Source organism: Carcharodon carcharias, chromosome 18 (genome assembly GCF_017639515.1).
Source record: "Carcharodon carcharias isolate sCarCar2 chromosome 18, sCarCar2.pri, whole genome shotgun sequence".
Taxonomy (NCBI): domain Eukaryota; kingdom Metazoa; phylum Chordata; class Chondrichthyes; order Lamniformes; family Lamnidae; genus Carcharodon; species Carcharodon carcharias.
This window is the reverse complement of record NC_054484.1, coordinates 27748824-27769809: the sequence shown is the minus strand read 5'-3', so window position 1 is coordinate 27769809 and position 20986 is coordinate 27748824. Positions and strand designations below refer to the sequence as shown.

General features: G+C 42.7%; 1 protein-coding gene across 3 annotated transcripts in view; it reads left to right on the top strand.

Annotated features, from left to right (window-relative positions):
- The first annotated feature begins 2488 nt into the window (after positions 1–2488).
- The window catches only part of runx1 (RUNX family transcription factor 1), a 216988-nt gene continuing 198490 nt past the window's right edge, over positions 2489–20986 (top strand). For 2 of the 3 annotated variants that reach the window (XM_041211256.1, XM_041211255.1), the window contains exons 1-2: positions 2490–2670; positions 2851–2952. In XM_041211256.1, the coding sequence (XP_041067190.1) occupies positions 2895–2952 (58 nt within the window). In that variant the 5' untranslated portion in view covers positions 2490–2670; positions 2851–2894. Of the gene's footprint in view, positions 2671–2850; positions 2953–20986 lie in introns of all 3 variants that reach the window. The other variant, XM_041211254.1, reaches the window with a different exon arrangement.

The following is a 20986-nucleotide window of genomic DNA, read 5'->3' as shown; positions in this document are numbered from 1 at the left end:
AGAGGTGGCAGTGCTGTCAGGCACCCAGGCACAGTGAGCCAAATGTGACAAGCATCTTGCCCAGGTGACCCTTCTTCACCTGTCAGAAAGCGCCAGTGGACTCTGACACCATGGCGGGCGCCACAGTTAAGCCCAGCCCTCTCCTCCCCAGAGGTCATCATCACTGCACCTCCCAGCAATGGCTGGGATCAACACTGATGATTTTCCCTTCCTGGCCTAGAGACACTGACATCAATTGGAGGACACTAACTCCTGCCTCAGCTGAGAAACATCAACTGAGCATTGATTAGGCAAAAAAACCTGGGACCACCTTATCTTTATGATGTAATAGCACACTACAGAATATCTGTGACCCACTGTGACCTACACTTGTACCAGGATATTTTTTTAAAATACTGAGGGATGAAAGGACCAAAGTGATGCGAAAAGTCCCATAAGATCGATTGTTAATGACTGATGTGTAATTCCGAAAGCTCCTCCAGTGCACACCGCCTGTCCCTGACTTCCTCACATTGCTTCCGCATGCATTTTTAACATCCCGGCACATCGATTGATGTCGAAGAGCCAGCAGACCTCCGAAGTAGCATCCTCTTGTGGAAAGGAGCCATGTGGTGGGCTGGGAACAATTAACAGCGATATTCTGTTAGGATGGTGGGGGGGTGGGGGGTTGGGGAGTGCAGGGGTAATGGGCGGAATCTTATTCTTTGACCAGCTCAGCCTTGCCAATGGCTATGCTTAACATCACTCAAGAAGAAAAGAGAGAGAAACGCTCCTCTTTCTTTCCGCCCTCTTTGCTTTCATTTCTTCTAATATAACATCAAATGATTCTGAATACTGTGGCACCAATTGCATGGAAATGAGCACCAGGCTCTGCAAAGCATAATAGTCTGGAAATACAAGGAAGGATTCATAGTATACATCTCGCACACATGGTGATCTTATTTACGGAAATGCATCCAAACAATCACACTAACGGACTATAAGTTCTTTGTTGAAAGATGCAGCTTGTCCCCAGAGGTTGAAGATTTAATTATTTTATTTTTTTTTATTGGTAGGTTATATATATATGCATAGGGACACAAAAAAAAAGTTAGCAGCAGATGGATCGGTTAAATAGTGGTGTGGTTAACTGCAAAGGAAATTCAAAACTTTGTTCACAGAATACTTGCAGTGAGCCAGCTGCTGTACAACTAGGCGCACTCCAACCTAACAATTAGGAGTCCCAATCATTTGCATTGTCCGATTGAAAAAAAGCAACGTAAGCCAGTAATAAGCAGACGACACATAGAATAATGTGCCATTTACCAACGGAGAATAAACTCATTGACTTGCCTTTCAAATCTGTGGACTGCAATTAGAATATAAAGGCACTAATGTATTTCTTTTTATGAATTACTGCCTGGAATAGGACACTGTGAAAAGTGCTGCGACAGTTACTGGTGATATCCTACCCAAGGTGAGTCTCTAAACTCTCTCCAACTTGCAGAATCCCTTTAGTTAACCGAGTATTTTTTGATATACAGGTATTCCCTTCTGAAATCACTTATAATGTATTTAAGTACATTACACAAGCTGATATACAAGGGCTTCTGGTTAAAGGTTCTGAAGTTTATTAACTTTTTTTTTGCAAATTTGCTTTCATCCTCTCTGGGAAGTGCTGAGTCCACCAGTGATGAGCCAGCAGCTCTCCATTATGTTGCTTCAGTGTCCATTCTTCAGGTGGGAGCCTAGGTGATAAATGTTGGCAGAAAATTCAGCTGTGGAGGAGGGGCATCAGAGATGGCCCTGATCTCCTCACCTAATGCCTACCTTGCATACGTTTTGAGCACGGTTTGGAGATGATTTGGGGGGTGGGGAGGGGGCGCGTGATGGGGGCATTATGGTGGGATCATCATCTAGGGTTCTCACTTCAATTTTGTAAAAGTTTAAGTTTAAATAGCTTTCAGAACTCGAATTCACATATTTCAACAACATGAAAAATATCAGTGTTTTTTTTAATATTGAGGGAAAAATGTATTGCAAAGGCTTGTTAAGTAATTACCAAACTTTACTGCCTGTAAATCAAAAGTGTATACATTGGTCTGAGCACAATTAAAACAATCATGATGACAGCTTATAAATTTCTCTCTGTGTGTGAAAAATCTTTTTTTACATCTGTAACAAAGAAGTAATAATGGAACTATTTATTTATCAAACCATTTATTTTTTCAGGAATACTAAAAATGAAAGCTGCAGTGAAATTTTAATGATAGGTTAAAAGAGCTCCACTGCCCTTAAAGCAACACAGGCTCTGTTGTACAGAATCATATCGTTCTATTTGCATAATAAGCAAAAAGGGACTGTGAGTCAGTTTTGCAAACTCTAGCCTCTGCTATTTCCTGACTGAGCCAAGGGGAGGGCAGGTGGGGCGGGAAGGGCATGCTACAATGAGAAAAAAAAGGCGACATCACTTGGGGCACATGATCAGCGACAGCCAATTAGGTTGAATTATCAAAGGGGAACAGTTAAATTTGTAATTTAGGTTGTGTGAAACTCTTTGGGCCTCATAAACAACCACAGAACCACAAGTTGGGTGCAGACCAGTCACACAACAGTGGGTCCGGGATATTGGTCAGCACACAGCAACTCATTCTGATTTAAACCACAGAGTGCCAAGCATTTCGTACAGTGGTAAGCATCATCTAACCACAACCAATCCACTATTTTTACATTTCAGACCTCAAAAAAGTACCTTATCGTGTTGTTTGCAGCGCTGCAGAAGCTGTGTGATAAGGTAAAAGGAAATTGCCAAAGATGAACGGTACAGTGGAGAGTGCGACTCTTAAATTCTCTTGGTTTTCCTTTGAAAAGGTGGGAGACCTGTGCAACCAGTTAGGACGGCTCCACGGGACACCATGGCTTCGAACAGCATATTCGAGTCATTTCCTTCATATCAACAGTGCTTCATGAGAGGTAAGTGCCACTGTTTAAAGTGATTCACTCTAGTGCATGTTGAGAAACAGTCCTCCGGAGCTAAATGCAAGAGAGATGCTGTTATTTTGTGGCTGCATGATGAGTACTTACTGAGTTCATAGCTGATGTAGAAAAAGTGTCTCATTTTAGTTGTCAATTATCTCCAGTTTAATAAACGCTTTGCTGAAGAAACAAAATCGCCACAGACAACTGTAACTCATCTTTCTTGTGCAACTTTTCACACAATATGGTGTGAGGCTTTTCTGATGATTTCGGTGAGGAGAATTTGCACTCTTTAGGGTTGACTGAAGAAACACTGGAGTCTTTAGTTTAAGTCGTTTTGAAAACACTGAATTAGTCATCCACGACAGTGAGGAAACAGAAGGACGAGATACACGTTTAGAAGCTTATGTCACTTTGAGTCACTAACAGTTGTCAGAATCAGGCTGCTTTTCAGTTTTTTAAAAAAAGAAAATGCTTATCATTAAGTAAAAGAAACTGAGAAATGCATGAGCAACACCCTGAAGCAAACATAGATAACTCTCTTTCTAAACTGTTGCTCAATTTCACTTAGCATGTCACTGCTTTCAGTGCAACTTGCACCTAAATGGAGAAATTTGTACCATCGACTCATGGTGGTTGGATGATTTATGCATTCCTGCATCATCATTCAGCTCCGTCGAATGGCCACAGTCCCAGTGCAAACTTGCTAACAGCTCCCTTGGCTCACTGAACAACTGTTTCCTCAGTGCTGTTAACAGCCAGAGGAAACAATATTCACCAAATAACGAGAAGGACCTTCCTGGATTCAGTTTGCTTTTTTTTCATGTTTTGTTTCCAACCGTGGCTACAGGAAAACTTATTGAGGAAATTTTTGTGAGGTAGATAAGGTAATAAAGAGCGATGTATAAATAATCCCACTGCACACTCCTGCAGAATGCAGGCAGCTGAAGTTAGGGTTGCTGAACAGTGCAGAAGTTAAGGGCGTTTGTCAAGCCGCCATTTTTAGCCCATCACACTAGGGCTAAGAAAAAACAAAAGAAAGAGCATGAAACAGGTAGACCACCATTAATTGGTCTGGCCAATTGATGGCTAAACCGAGAAAAAGGAGCAATTACCATATGCAAACCGCGTTGGCATTCAATAGAACTTGAATAGGCATTAGGAGGGGAGCCATTTTAAAAATGCATGCAATAAAGCCATAAAGTTGGGAAGGAAATTGACATATTTAATCCAATTGTACTTGTGATAACTTTGTTTTGTTGTTTTGGTTTGGCTTCCTCTTTTTCCTTGCTTGTGCATTGAATCCTGGTCAGCCTCAAGATATGAGACTGAAACAGAATATCTGCTAGACGCATGCAAGTTAGATAAATAATCATGTCTGCGGGCAAATTGTTTCTGTTGCACTTTTCTCCCAGCTATTTGCACAAACTGGTCGTTACAAACGTCCCAGGCGCCGCTCTCTCCGTCTATTGCACAAACACTGCCGAAATTTATTGCCCTCGCTCTGCTAACAAACCCCAAATCATCAGCTGGGGGGAAATAACAAGCGGTTCTCGTCCCATATATTTCACTTTATCAGTCCTTGCAGTTCTCTCAGAAGGAAATCCATAATTCTTGTAGCACGATACCGTGTTAAAAATGAGAAGGGGAAAAAAAAACAATTGTTCTATTCTAAGAAAACACTGGAAGAAAGCTGACGCATGAATTGAGTGTGGTACACCACAAAGGATATGGGTCTTTTCTATCATACCACACCAGGCTCTCCCTTATGCTCTCCGACAAGGAAACTGCTGAAGTCGCACCTTGCAATGAAACATTGCGCCCCAAGAGGACGGATGTTTTCAGTTTACAGTGAGCTTAAACATTAGTCCTCATTGGTGAATGTAAGCACAGCCTAATTGTTCTGGTAATATATCACTCAGTGGTACATTGTGTTCCAGCAAATGTTCCATTGTGCATTGGTAATGTTTTCATTTTGTGTGGACAAACTCACTGTTTAACTACCAAAGGTTGGGGGTGGGGTGGGGGGCACGGTTGGTATAAAAGGAAAGAAAGACTTGCATTCATATAGCATCGTCCCTCACCCCAGGACATCCCAAAGTGCTTCACAACCAATGATGAACTTTGAAGTGTAGTCTCTGCAGCAGCCAATTTGTGAACAGCAAGCTCCCACAAACAGCAATGTGATCCTGGTTTGGAAGATGCACATTGGCCAGGGAGAAGGTCCCTGCTCTTCTCTGAAATAGTGCCATGGGATCTTTTACATCTATCCAAGAGGGCAGATGGAACCTTGGTTTAACACCCGAGCTTCAATGTTCCTGATCCTCCTGGTCAAAAATTCACCAATGTTTCTAAAAAGGTTCATACCAATTATATCAAGGCCAGTCCTTGTTCTGATCCGGTTCCCCCACTTGGTTGACTTACATCCTGAACTTTGTTAAATGATGCTGACATTGCATCCATTATATTTCATTACAGGACTAGGCACTATGTAAGCGAGAGTATTTTGTAGATACTTAACAAACAGTGAGGCATTTCCGAATGTGAATCACTACAGTCTGTAGTATTAGCAAAGGCATGAAGGGATAGGCTCAAGGAAGCTTGGAAATCGCCTGGTTTGACGTCCAATATACTAACTGACAACCAAAGGACCACCCAATTTCACAGCACACACTTCACTTCTAATTAGTAAATATAGTCACCTTGCTCTCGTTTGGTGAATTAATACAAATATTCCCCTAAAGGTCTGGGAACAAATAAAGTACTAAATCCTAAACCATCCATATTCAGGAAATTGAAAATCAAAATTATAGAATAACATTTTCTAGATCTTGTTCCATATTTCTCATGATTGGCAAACTTGCCATTATCATCTGTATAATATTTACTTAAAAAACATAAAATGAGCTAATTTAATAAACTGTTATCCTCTACGAAATATGTCTTGCACACATACCTTGAGACAACTATGCAATAAAGGACCCTTATGTCAACAGAATGTTTAACAGAAATGTCTTAAAGTCAGAAAGAACTTGCATTTACATAGCACCTTTCACAGCCTCACGCTATGCCAAAATCCTTTGCAGTCAATTAAGTGCTTTTGAAGTATACTCACTGTTGAAAACACTGTAGCCAATCTGTGTACAACAAGGTAATGAACATGAGGTAAATCAACAGATTATGTAGCTTTAGGTGTTAGTTGAGGGGTAAATGTTGAGCAGGACACAGGACAAAATTCCCTTACAAATACAACACCTATAACCTATGTTGAGTGGAACTTCTATCCATCTGTGAGAAGTGTACATTTCCTTCTAAACCATTTAAGTAAAAAAATTATATCATGGTCCTGAAAAATGATGACTCTTGTGAAGAACTTACAACATAAATATCATCTGCGAAGTGGTAAGCATTTGGCTTGTTTACATATAAACCTATATTGATATTTAATTGAGTGAATGTGTTCATTTAGTTAGATTCTATTCCCTAAGCTGGTATAAATACTGCTCAAACTAACCTTTGCTTCCGTAAATATTAACCCACACCCTCCTGAGTAAACAAGCTGGCTCATTTCTTAGTGTCAGATGGGGTAAAGTGGCAGCTCTGCATGTTGGCATGCAGCATAATCACCAATGCTTCAAGCTCCATGATGTTGCATATACTACGAGGACCCCTCAATTCTGATCTGTACTTAAGAACAGTAACGTTTTCAGAAGTAGCCGAGTCTATTTTTGTGCTTGCAATCTTAATATCAATTCATTCAGATTGGGCTGCTTCAAATTGTCTTGTTGCGAAACCACACCTGCTGTAAAATCTCACGTTTGAATGTGTTGGTAACCAGCACAGTGTTGGCGTTATTCTTTAGCAGAACATTTAGAGAATGGGATCTCATTCATACAGTATTCTGAAGCCTATAGGTGCAACCTTCTCAGAGTCACCTCCTTTAACTCCACAAGGCCACACCATCCTTAGACAGGATCACTTACTTGTCAGCCCACATGACATTTGACTCTAGTTTTCTATCATGGGCATGCACGTGGGGCAGGCACTAATGCGATGGCATCATGTATTACTGATATCACTGTGTGAGAGCTTTAAACTTGAGAAGGCTGTGCAGAAGGACTGTGGTTGCAAATTCCAGATGTTGATGTAAACTGGTTTATATTAGTTTTCTAATTCCAAGTTGAATATAAAAGCGAGGATTCTTAACCAACTAGAAGCACAGTTGGGATCTGTTCTGCATTTAAGAAACTGTGCATAATTTGTTAACCCTCTCCCACCATATGGTTTTCCAATAGTAATATCCTAATTCCCAGAAGTGCAAACTCGAATTATTGTCAGCATGTGGAGGCTGATAACCTAAGGGGAGTTTCAGGCAGCTTGAGTTAAGTCAAAATGACTTCTTATTTTTTTAAAGAGTTATCTATGAGCGGGGGATGACTCGTGCCAAAGCAGGCAGCTGTGTCTCCAATTTGTGCATTTGTTCTCCTGTAGCCAAATGGATGCTTTGCCCAGGTGCAATGTGGTTCAGCGGTTAGCACTCTGAGTTAAAAGGCTGCGGGTTCAAGTCTCACACCGGAGACTTGAGCAGAAAACCAGGGCTCCAGTGCATTACTGAGGGAGTGCTGCATTGTCCACTGCACTAACCCCAGGTAAGGTCTGCTCTCTCAAGTGGGTGTTAAATGTTCCATATCATTATCTCAAAGGAAAAGCCAGGGGCTTTTCCTGGAGTCCAGACCATTTTTATCTCTTCACTAAAACCAGACTGTCATTGTCACATTGCTGTTTGTGGAAACGTGCTGGGTGCAAATTGCTGCTGCATTTCTTACAACAGTGATTACATTTCAATTGTAAATTGCTTTGGGACATCCTGAGATTGTGAAAGATCCTATATAAATGCAGGTTTTTCTTTATTTGTTTCCAACACTGCTGCAGTTTCCTGCACACTTGGGTCCCTCTAGTGTGTTTCCATGGCATCCACTCAGTGTCTTGCTTGTCAAATGTAAGTTATCTACTGATTTTCACCCATCATCGGCAACCCCTTTACCGAAACATGTCCAAAATGTGGAACAGATCTTGGATAAAGAAACAAAAATGCAAACGAAAAGACATTTAAGGAAAACAAAAAAGAAAATAGATAGAAATGAAGCCAAGGGAAAGTTAAAGTTGTGACGTTAATTGTTTACAAACTATCCAATCAGAAGCTGAATGAGATGATTTAATGACCACTTTCAGCTGTCATGAGAGGGAGAGGGTGAATTAGGGTATCATAGTTCATTGTGCAAAACCATCTCTTCGATTTTGAAGTATGTGGCTGATTGGGTTCAAACCTCAAGCAAGCATTTAAATTATAGGTTTTAATGTTGGTGCAGTTTTTTTCTCTCTCTCTCAACCAGCATAAAACACCAAAACCCCAAAAATGAATCCCAAGTATCCACCCACTGAAATTGCCTTTTCCCTTTTCTAGTTACTGGCCAATTCAGCCCCAATCAGTGCCTCCTTTGTCACAGGGTCATGAAGTTTTACAGCATGGAAAGAGACCCTTCGGCCCATCATGCCCACACCGGTCATCAAGCCCTTATCTACTCTAATGCCATTTTCCAGCACTTGGCTCGTAGCCTTGTATGCTATGGCATTTCAAGTGTTCATCTCAATATTTCTTAAATGTTGTGAGTGTTCCTGCCTCTGCCACCCTTTCAGACAGTGAGTTCCAGATACTCCCCACCCTCTGGGTGAAAAAAGCTTTCCTCAAATCCCACTAAACCTTAAATCTATGCCCCCTGGTTATTGATCCCTCCACTAAGGGGAAAAGTTTCTTCCTATCTACCCTATGTATGCCCCTAATAATTTTGTACACCTCAAACAGGTACCCCCTCAAGCCCTCTTTGCCTTAAGGAAAACAACCCCTGCCTATCTAGTCTCTCTTCATAGCTGAAACGCTCCAGCCCAGGCAACATCCTGGTGAATCTCCTCTGCACACTCTCCAGTGCAATCAGATCCTTCCTATAGTGTGACAACCAGAACTGCACACAGTACTCCAGATGTGGCCCAATTAATGCTTTATACAGCTCCATCATAACCACCCTGTTCTTGTATGCAATGCCTTGACAAATAAAGGCAAGTATTCCATATGCCTTCTTAACTGCCTTATCTACCTGCCCTGCTGCCTTCAAGGATCTATGGACATGCACACCGAGGTCCCTCTGATCCTCTGTACTTCCTAGCGTCCTACCATTCATCATGTGCTTCCTTGCTTTGTTAGTCCTCCCTAAGTGCATCACCTCACACTTTTCAGAATTAAATTCCATTAGCCACTATTCTGTCCACCTGATGAGCCCATCTATATCATTCTGTAGTCTAAGACTTTCCTCCTCGCTATTTACCACACCACTAATTTTTGTGTCATCTGCAAGCTTACTGATCGTACCTCCTACATTCATGTCTAGATCATTAATGTCCACTACAAACAGCAGGGGAACCAGCACTGAACCCTGCATTACACCGCTGGACACAGGCTTCCAGTCACAAAAACAACCTTTGACCATTACCCACTGCCTCCTGCCACTAAGTCAATTTTGCCAAATTGCCCTGGATGAATGTATTCAACAATAAACCTTCAGTGAACATTTGGGAGCTCAGGTCACTTCCGTGGCCTAAATTCCCCCTAGCGGGTCCCTATTTCCAGTGGGTAGCTGCAAATAAACCTCTTCCCAACAGAGATCCTGGCTGTCACTTCAACGTTAAGCTTCTGTCAGATCAGGGCACGTTAGGAGAACCTTTTGGTGACATATAAGGTGGAATAGGTTAATCCTGAGCACTATTATAAGGGGTTGTAGGTACAAACTAGTAAAAAGGCTGATTCAGTACTGATATCAGGAAGCGCTTCTTCACAGCGTGAGAGCACATCTGTAATTGGTTTCTGGGTATGGCAAAACTTTGAAGTCATTCACAATAGGATACATTGATGGGGATTCATAGGTTTCTGCAAAAGAAGGAACTAGATGGGCTTAATGGCCTTTAACTTTTCTTATATGGAAGCTTAAGGTATGGGATTTCTGCCTCTCTGTAAACTCTTATGAGACAGTATTTTAACCTGTAAAGCAGATCCATGCTACCCACAATGCTGCAAATATGACCGTCTCCATTACAGTTGTACCAAATACAACAAGACAACCAAACTCAATTGTGCCCTGCTCCCCATGTATTAGTCTAAATGGAATGTGGCAGTTTAAATCAGGGAGAATTTGAGAATTTGAGAATACTAAAACTCTAACTGCTCCTGATAGGGTGACTCACACGGTCATTACAATGTACTGACAAGGTGTATGGTACAGAAAGAAGGATTTGCATTTATACAGGATTTTATTAGTCTCAGGAGTTTCTCAAAATACTGATGTAACTGTTGTTATGTAGATAACTACAGCAGTCATTTCAGGTGCAACAGAAATCCACAACCAGTCATGAGGTGAATTAACCAGTTAATCTAATTTGATGAAGTTAGCGAAAATGGGATTCTTGGTCAAAACACTCGTAGAACTCTTTGGTGGCTCTTCAATTTTTCTGAGGATATTTAAAGTTCATCTGAATTACCAGAATAAGCAGACAGGATCTCACTCATCTGGAAGACAGCAGCTCTGATAATACAGCATTTTTTAGGATTACACTGGAATACAATCCTAGAAAATTTGAAGAACAAACGGGGCTTGAGTCCACAATCTTCTGAGTCAGTGAAAGTGTTACCAATTGAACCAAGCTAATATGGTCAATTATACTGTATTACACGGTATTATATGATAGCACAGAAACAGGCCATTCAGCCCAACAGCTCCATCCTGGTGTTTATGCTCCTGACAAACCTTCTCCCCCCATCTGTATCTAACTCCATCTACATATTCTAACTCCCCCTTAAATATGCTTGTTGCCTCAACCTCGAGTGAACGTATCTGACATTTTAGGCTGGAATAACCTCATGGCAATGGCTCATTGTTCCTCCTCTTTCTACAAAAAGCTGAGAATGGGGATTCCAGCAGGGGGGTCCACACTCAAAAGAACAGGAAGCTCTCAAAACTAGTCACCAAGATCCTGCCGAAAACTTTACCTTCACATTCACAAATGCATGTTTGCCCTTTGAATGCTTGGGTATGCAAATAAAAAACTTTAGATCGTGGACACTGATGTTATGTGACGGCGATGACTAACAAGTGTAATCATGTCATAAGTTATGCAATATTATGTTGATGGCTAAGTGACATAATTTCATGATGATTTGAATATCATTATTAAGCTCCTGTCTAATTTGGGAAGGGGCATCCACTCTCCACTCCAAGACTTCTGATAGACAACTGTGTATAAAATAGGCAAAGATCTTTTGAGCTGACTTGGTACTTTAATGCTCCATCTCATCCCTTTAAACCCCTTTTCCAACCTAACAGGAGTCTAAGGTTGGCTCTAGTCAGTGCCAAGTCAGCTGATATCTAAAGGTCTCTTTCAACTTCATTTTGAGCTGGTTCAAAACTACTCCTGAATAGTTTTCCCAGTGCACATTTTTCCTTCTTCTGTTCAGTATCTTACCCCTGTCCAAATTAAATTTCGTATGCCATTTTTCACTGATGTATGGACTTTGTCAAGCTCCTTGTTTGCCTCTTCAGATTCAACCGTTCCTCCAAGGTGTGAATTTGAGAGGTTTGCATTGAGCTTTTGAATCCAAGTCCATAATATTGCTGCTAATGCTGTTGAATGTAGCCCACGAGGTGAACACTGCAGAGTGCACAATGTAACATAAACTCCAGTGCCCATAACGGGCAACCAATCCACAATGCCAGTTTTATACCCAGGTGGCAAGTTAAAACTCTATTTAGTACTTTGGTGTCAGCTGAGGCTCAGTGAGTAGCACTCTCCAGAAGGCTGTGAGTTCAAGACCCACTCCAGGAACTTGAGCACAAAGTAACACTTTAATGCCATACTAAGGGAATGCTATACTGTTGGAGGTCTTTTGGTTGCGATGCCAAATGAAAGATTTGTCTGCCCTCTCAGGTTGAGGGTAATGATCCCATGGCACTATTGGAAGAAGAGCAAGGAGTTCTCCATGGTGACAGCCAATGTTCATCCCTCCACCAACATCACCAAAACAGATAATCTGGCCATTTGTTTCACTGTTGCTCAAGGGAACTTCCTGCACACAACTTTGGCTGCTCATCCCAACAGTGACTGCACTTCACTGGCTAGAAAGTGCTTTGGGGTGTCCTGAGGTCATGAAATGCAAATGCAAGCGTCCATAAATGTAAGTCTTTCTTTTATTTCAATCTGGGTGATCCTTCATCAGAACATCTGGTCGAGGGTTTACATCTACATAAAAACAGAAAATGCTGGCTGTCACAGCAGACTTTATTGACTGGCTAGTTAATGTTTCTGGTGCTCAGCTTTCTTCTTTGTCTGTTGGCTCCACAGATGCCACTCGACAAGCTGTGCGTTTCCAGTCTTTTCTGTTCTTACCTGAGATTAAAAAGCATCAAGTCCTATAATATCCACTGAATCTGATTGAGAAAATGTAGATTATTTTTACCTTTTCAGTGGCTAAGTAATTGTCTAGGATTAGCAGGTGGCCAAACAAGTCTAGCTATTACGGCCAGTGCCTAAATCATTAGAATGATATTCCTCATTGTGCTGTTTTACTGATGGCACCAGTACATTGAAAATGAAAATAAATGTATGTGTTAAATTAACAGATAGAGGAATGTTACACAAATGCATTAAGCATTTGGCTACTAACTGTTATTTTCAAACTTTAACTTAATTTCTTGTGGCCTAAACTATTACGAGGCATTTATCCTAAGTAGTACAATTAGTCCATTTTAAAAACCATCGAGCCTACCTCAATCATTTGATTAGAAAGATATTAACTATTTAACACAAAGGGCATTCTTCATGGTTTTTGTAAACTGTACATGTGTTTGTACTGCTCCTAAACAGTTTTATAAAAATCTTCCCTTTTAATACTAATGGCCTATGATAGCCTGTGAATAAAAAATTCCTTTGTCCATTGTGGGGATTCAGGTTTCATGCAGCTTGCTGGTATCACATAACAGACCATCGTGGATCCATTTCCTGGGTGTGTGTCAATTCCAGCATTGTGCCCCATGTGTATCCTATTTATTGCAGCTGCTCAGATCCAGCATCAGCCACTATTATTGTAGTTGTAAGTGTAAAAAAACATTTTTTTTAATTCATTCATGGGATGTGGAGGTCGCTGGCTATGCCTGCATTTATTGCCCATCCCTAATTGCCCTTGAGAAGGTGATGGTGAGCTGCCTTCTTGAACCGCTGCAGTCTGTGTGGTGTAGGTACACCCACAGTGTTGTAAGGAAGGGAGCTCCATGTGGTGTAGGCACACCTACAGTACTGTTAGAGGGGGAGTTCCAGGATTTTGACCCAGCAACAGAAGAAACGGCAATATATTTCCAAGTCAGGATGGTGAGTGACTTGGAGGGGGACTTATATATGGTGGTTTTCCCATCTATCTGCTGCCCTTGTCCATCTAGATGGTAGTGGTTGTGGGCTTGGAAGGTGTTGTCTAAGGAGCCTTGGTGAGTTCTTGCACTGCATCTTGTAGATGATGCACACTGCTGCCACTGTGCGTCAGTGGTGCAGGGAGTGAATGTTTGTGGATGGGGTGCCATTCAGGCAGGCTGCTTTCTCCTGGATGGTGTCAAGCTTCATGAGTGTTGTTGGAGTTGCACTCATCCATCACACACCTGACTTGTGCCTTGTAGATTGTGGACAGGCTCTGGGGAGTCAGGAGGTGAGTTACACAGTGCAGGATTCCTAGCCTCTGACCTGCTCTTGTAGCCACAGTATTTATATGGCTAGTCCAGATTAGTGGTCAATAGTGACGCCCAGGAAATTGTTATTGGGTGATCAGTGATGGTAATGCCATTGAATGTCAAGGGGTGATGGTTAGATTCTCTCTTGTTGGAGATTGTCATGGTCTGGCATTTGTGTGGTGTGAATGTTACCAGCCACTTGTCAGCCCAAGCTTGGATATTGTCCAGGTCTTGCTCCATTTGGAGTTATTGCTTCAGTACCTGAGGAGTCGTGAATGGTGCTGAACTTTGTGCAATCATCAGTGAACATCCCCATTTCTGGCCTTTTGATGGAAGGAAGGTCATTGATGAAGCAGCTAAAGATGGTTGGGCCATGACACTTCCCTGAGAAACTACTGCAGTGATGTCCTGGAGCTAAGATGACTGACCTCCAAAAACTACAACCATCTTCCTTTGTGCTAGGTATGACTCCAACCAGTCGAGAGTTTTCCCCCTGATTCCCATTGATATCAGTTTTGCTAGGGCTCCTTGATGCTACATCGGTGAAATGCGGCCTTGATGTCAAGGGCAGTCATTCTCACCTCACTTCTGGAGCTCAGCTCTTTTGCCCATGTTTGAACCAAGGCTGTAAAGAGGTCAGGAGCTGATTGGCCCCGGTGGAACCCAAACTGAGTGTCAGTGAGCAGGTTATTGCTAAGCAATATTGCCGCCTGATGGCACTGTTGGTGACCCCTTCATCACTTTACTGATGATCAAGAGTAGACTGATGGGGCAGTAATTGATCAGGTTGGATTTGTCCTGCTTTTTGTGTACAGGACATACCTGGGCAATTTTCCACATTGCCGTGTAGATGCCAGTGTTGTAGCTGTACTGGAACAGCTTGGCTAGGGGCATGGCAAATTCTGGAGCACAAGTCTTCAGTGTTATTTGCCTGAATAATATCAGGGCCCATAGCCTTTGCATTGTATCCAATGCCTTCAGCTATTTCTTGATATCATATGGAGTGAATCGAATTGGCTGAAGACTGGTATCTGTGATGCTCGGGACTTCAGGAGGAGACCAAGGTGGATCATCCACTCGGCATCTCAGGCTGAAGATTGTTGCAAATGTTTCAGCCTTTTATGTTGCACTAATGTGCTGAGCTCCCGCATTATTGAGGATGGGAATAACTGTGGAACCTCCTCCTCCAGTGAGTTGTTTAATTGTCCACAAAGATTCATGACTAGATTTGACAGGACTGCAGAGTGGAGATCTGATCTGTTGGTTGTGGAATCACTTAGCTCTGACTAGTGCTTGCTGCTTATGCTGTTTGGCACACAAGTAGTCCTTCGTTGTAGCTTCACCAGGTTGGTACTTCATTTTTAGCTATGCCTGATGCTGCTCCTGGCATGCCTTCCTGCACTCTTCATTGAACCAGGGTTGATCGCCTGGCTTGGTGCTAAAGGTAGAGTGGGGGATATGCTGGGCCACGCAGTCACAGATTGTGGTTGAGTACAATTATACTACTGCTACTGATGTCCCACAGCGCCTCATGGATGCCCAGTCTTGAGTGGCTAGACCTGCTCAAAATCTACCTCATTTAGCACAGTGGTAGGAGCACGCAACATGCTTGAGAGTATTCTCAATGTGAAGGCGAGACTTCATCTCCACAAGAACTGTGCGGTGCTCACTTCTACTGATACTGTCATGGACAGATGCATCTGCAGCAGACAAGTTGGTGAGGATGAGGTCAAGTATGTTTTCCCTTCTTGTTGATTCCCTCACCACCTGCTGCAGACCCAATCTAGCAGCTATGTCCTTTAGGACTCAGCCAGCTCAGTCAACAGTGATGCTAGCAAGCCACCCAGAGTACATTCTGCATCCTTGCCACCCTCAGTGCTTCCTCCAAGTGGTGTTCAATATGGAAGAGCACTGATTCATCAGCTGAGGAGGGATGCTACAGGAGGTTTCGTTGCCAATGTTTGACCTGATGCCATGAGACGTCATGGGGTCTGGAGTCGATGTTGAGGACTCCCAAAGCAATTCCCTCTTGACTGTATAGCACTGTATCATCACTTCTGCTGGGTCTATCCCACCGGTGGGATGGGAAATACCCAGTGATGGTGATGTTTGTGCCTGGGACATTAACTGAAAGGTATGATTCCGTGAGTATGACTATGTCAGGCCATTGCTTGACTAGCCTGTTAGCCAGCTCTCCCAATTTTCGTACTAGCCCCCAGATGTTAGTAAGGAGGACTTTGCAGGGTCAACAGAGCTGAGTTTGCCATTGTTGCTTCTGGTGCCTAGGTTGATGTCAGGTGGTCCATCCAGTGTCATTTCTCATTGACTTGTTTTTAGCAGTTTGATACAACTGAGTGGCTTGCTAGGCCATTTCAGAGGGCAGTTAAGTGTCAACCTTGCTGTGGGTCAGACTAGTCATGTAGGCCAGACCAGGTAAGGATAGGAAGTTTCCTTCCCTAAAGGACATTAGTGACATGGATTTTTCCCACAATCGACAATGGTTTCATGGCTTTTAATTCCATATTTTTAATGAATTAAAATTCCACCATCTACCGTGGTGGGAGTCAAACCTGTGTCCCCAGGGCATTTCACTGGATCTCTGGATTATTCCTTATGATGCCCAGTAAGGAGGCATTATCTTAACAGAAACAAAATTCCTTTTGTTGCTCTTTACTGGTGTAATTATATTTTTAAAATCCCCATATATTTAGTTAATAGGAGTCCGTTAATCCATTTCCCCTCTCCCATTACATCCCCCTTCTTTGGAGGGCACTGAGTGGGATGAAGTTCATGGGCATCAGTCCCCTCTGGTACTTCAGGCAGGTAGCCATTCTTAACATTCGAGGGGGGTGGTGGGGGTGGTAGTGGGGAGGGTGATGATGGAAGTTGGGCACATCCTATTCCAGGACAAAGTGGCATCCTATTCAGAGAGGCTCTATTGCAGAGCACTAATATATAGGACATGAAAGTAAATGGGGAAAAAAAACTGAAGCGCTGTTTTAAAATTTGCCTTTTCTCTCACTTAGGTGGTACTTTTGCAACAGCTGTGACTCAGTTGCTAGCACTCTCACCTCTAGATCAGAAGGTTGTGGGTTCAAGTCCCACTCCAGGAATGAAAGTTAATGCTGTTCCCCCACCACTCCCATGGGTTTGGAGGCGGGGGGAGCATTTAATCGGGTGGGAGGATGCAGGTTGGGGTTCTCGCATTCTCCCACTTCTGCCCACTTAAGCCCAGGGTGGGAGGGTTCATTGACAGCCTTCCCTCCTGGACTCCAATTGAGGCCCTTACGTGGGCAATTAATGCCCACTTAAGGGCCTCAACCTGCTGCCACTGGTATTAACTCAGCAGCAGGCAGGGGAGTCACCACTTGGGGAACTCGTTATGCTTCTGAGCTTCTGGAGGGGATCCCTCATTCAAGTGCACTCAATGGTCCCCCTCGGATGAGAGCCACCCCCTCTTCCCACAAACTGTACTCTGCGAACCCCATCCCGCCCTCACTCACCTGTGGTTCCTTGGTGATCCTGGACCTCTGGTGGGAGCTACCACTGCTCCTGGTGGCGCTGACAGGCAACAGACAGCTGCCAGCCAACCAGAGGCCTTAATTCCGGGGAAGGCCTTAAGTGCCTGATGGGCGTTTAATTCGGGTGGGCTTTCCCCAACGGAGGTGGCGTGGGCTTCCTGCCAGTTCTGCGGCTGGCAGCCAAGACCCCCCTTGCAAACTCTAAATTGCACCCCAGGATTTCAAAAGAAATCACTAGAACTAGACTCACGTTCCAGTGCATTACCAAGGAAGCACTGCACTTTTGGACGGAGGGCATTATGATAGGATATTGTGATTTGAAAGGGGGTGGGGAAGGCCAGGGTAAGGGAGGCCTAAACATTCCTTATGGAATGGAGGAGCACTGCTGCTCCTCTCGGCTGCACAAGGAAAGCTAAAAAAATTTTTGAGACTTGCGTCTTTGGCTGCAACTCATCCATCCTCTAGCATCACCTGAAATCTGCACAAAGCTCAAATCATTGGTCAAAATAGAAATCAGGCCTCAACGATATCATTGCAGTTCAATCTGTAAATTAAAAGAGAGGCCCTGGCAGACTCTAGCAGCTGTCTGTCCTTCCTGCCTGCTCAGAAGGCCAGATTAAGACTGCTGGAAGGGAGCAGGGCATTGACAAATCAGTCTCCGTGTTGATGTTATCTGCCCACAGGCCCAGTTTGCAATGAGTGGGCAGGTTGAAAATCACCCTTACAACACTAGTTGATATCATAACATTAGATTATGGACTGTAATCCTAACCTGAAGAGTCACAGTAAATAAACATAGACACATTTGTTAACAATGCTAAGTGAACTATGGGGAGTGACGAATTGTGGTTTATCAAAACAGAAACCACCTAATGAGATAAGGACCAAACAGGAATCACCCTTAGGGCTTGTGGGCTATGCACCTTCAGGTCATGCACTTGCAGTTAATTTTTCAGCAAAACCTTAATTTGCTCACACAGAGATGCACAGTGTTCAAAATAAACTGGACACCCATATGATTTTGCAATAACTCAGCACATTCCATAAACAATGAACTGGAAAAAATTGTGAATGATCTTGGCGTTAAGATTGATGAAGTAATAGTGGAGCCAAAAACAATAAAACTTAATCGGCTACAAACTGTCTTGTATTCTTAAGAATTGATGTATCTACTTAATCTTTATAGGGGTTGCTTTGCATACAAGAGGATTCAACTGGATTGAAATATCGAACTGTGTGCCTATTCATAAGGGTTTAACAACATTAATAACTTGCATTCACATAACATCTTGAACATAGAAAAACACCCCAAGGCAAATCACAGAGACATAAAAAGGGACACTGAGCCAAAGGAGGTGTTAGTAGGAGGGGTGACCAAGGGATTGGTCAAGTTGTTTTTTAAGAAGGGTTCTGAAGGAGGATGGGTAGAACGACAGAGGAGTTTAGGGAGGGATTTCTAGAGACTAGGTGGATGAAGACACAGTTGGCAATGGTGGATGTAAGGCAGGCGGGATGCACAAGAGGCCAGAGGAATGGAGACTTTGGAGGGATGTTGCAGGGGGAAGGGGGTGGAGCAGGTAGGCTCTCTAAGACTGGAGGAGGTTAGGGAGGAGCAAGGCCATGAAAGTATTTTAATCTTAAAAGGCCCCAATAATATAATAAGAATTTCAATTGATTAGTGCTTTTTAATAAGATAATTCCTACGGTTAGTGGAAACACCAATATTTTTGGTTCCTGCAGAACCATATTTTTCTTTACCACTGACACATTAGATTCCTGTTCTGACAAAAATCCACCAACCTGAAACTGTCACTCTGGTTTTCTCTCTCCACAGATGCTGCCAGATCTGCTGAGTATTTCTAGCATTTTCTGTTTGTGTGTGATATGTAACTAGCCTTTAGGTTATTGTTGAGGATTTACTCCTTGCTAATTGGTACTTGTTATTCTACTGTAAATAACCTGTACAGAGAACAGAAAATACTTTCATGGCCTTGCTCCTCCCTAACCTCCTCCAGTCTTAGAGAGCCTACCTGCTCCACCCCCTTCCCCCTGCAACATCCCTCCAAAGTCTCCATTCCTCTGGCCTCTTGTGCATCCCGCCTGCCTTACATCCACCATTTACTTGCTCATTGAAGGGCACGGGTCATTTATTATTGTTATGTAAACACATTTCTGTGATTATAATGATCACAATAAGTTTAAGATATATGAAAGTTTGTACCTGGAATAGCATTTTCTTTTGCCGCTCATAATTTTTCAACTAAGTTTCAGACACTTTTAGGAAGTATGTTTAAAATAGTCCATGGATGATGGCAACAAACCCAGGTTAATGTGCAGCAAGCTTTTGTGAAATGGAAAAGTTGATGGACATGATATGGGCTCAGTATTTTTGGTACAAGGACTGGCGGTTAGTGGGCCTGCAAGGACAAAAGAAAACACAAACTTATGTCAAACTGTTACAAAATTTCCAGCCCTACCAATTACCTGAAGAAGAGACACACAGCGTTATTGTTTTCCCTTACACACCATTTGGAATTTGCTGACCAGTTAGAGAAGTAGGGCACTGATGTTTTGAGCACGAGCCATTGTTGAGTTGTGCTTAGTGGTCGAAAGCAAGGAGTGGGTCATCAAAGCTTAATCAATAACTGTGCAGGCTAGGAAGACTCTAGGCTTGATTCCCCCTGCATCACCACCGCCCCCCCACCACCACCCCCCCAACCCACCCCTGTTCTGAGTTAACTGACCTCAGCCAAGGGGACAGCAGACAGTTGCCCTCAGCACACTGCACCAAAGCATCCACGTGGTATGATTTTATCGTTTTCCAATGACCTTGACTGGAACATCTGGATAGGGTGAGGGCAGCATTGGGTCCAGCTGTGATGCCCACCATTATGGAATGGGCTACCAACCTGCATTAACTTGGCTCACACTCCAAATATGCTCCTTTGGGTGGGGTGGAAGAGTGAATCGCCATCTTCAGGAGAGGACATTCAAAACTTCACAAGCCTTCTAGAATTGGGGGGGGGTGCAGAGTGTTGTCTTCAGCATGTGGCTGAGTGGATTGATTTTTACTCCACTAATTTCAATGGAATGAAAATGGTGCAGGTTCTGTAATGGATGTTCAATCCGCTCTACCAGATCATCACCCAGCGGTAAAGAAACCTAAACCCTGATTTTATTTATTTTACTGATCAATTTTAAATTCATATTGAATCACATTTTAAACCTCACAAAGTTAATTAAATTCTAAACCGGAGCTGAAACTCACCATGCAAACATCAAATAAACACCATACCACATAGTTCAAACAATCTAAATCATGCTTACATTAAATGTACTGAGAGTATATATCAACAGTACCAAGAAGGCAAGCTTAATTGCTGTAAAATTCTAGGTTTCAATTGTGGCAAAAATGAAAAGCCATCGCATTACTAATTCCATCACAATTCTTACCAGCTACAGCTAATCGACAGTGTTTGTGTCAATGAAATTATGTTGCACTGCTAAAGAAATAGTAAATGACCATGGCAATTGCTTTTTTTGGCAGTTATTTCACAATTATGAACCAAAAAAAAACAAACCTGGACTTCATAATAAAGGTGATTGTTAACAAATGGGGATTACAATGTCTTGCTGAGTGTAAAATGAGATTAGGAGAGGCGAGGGTGCAGTAGTCAGTAATGTGAAGCAACA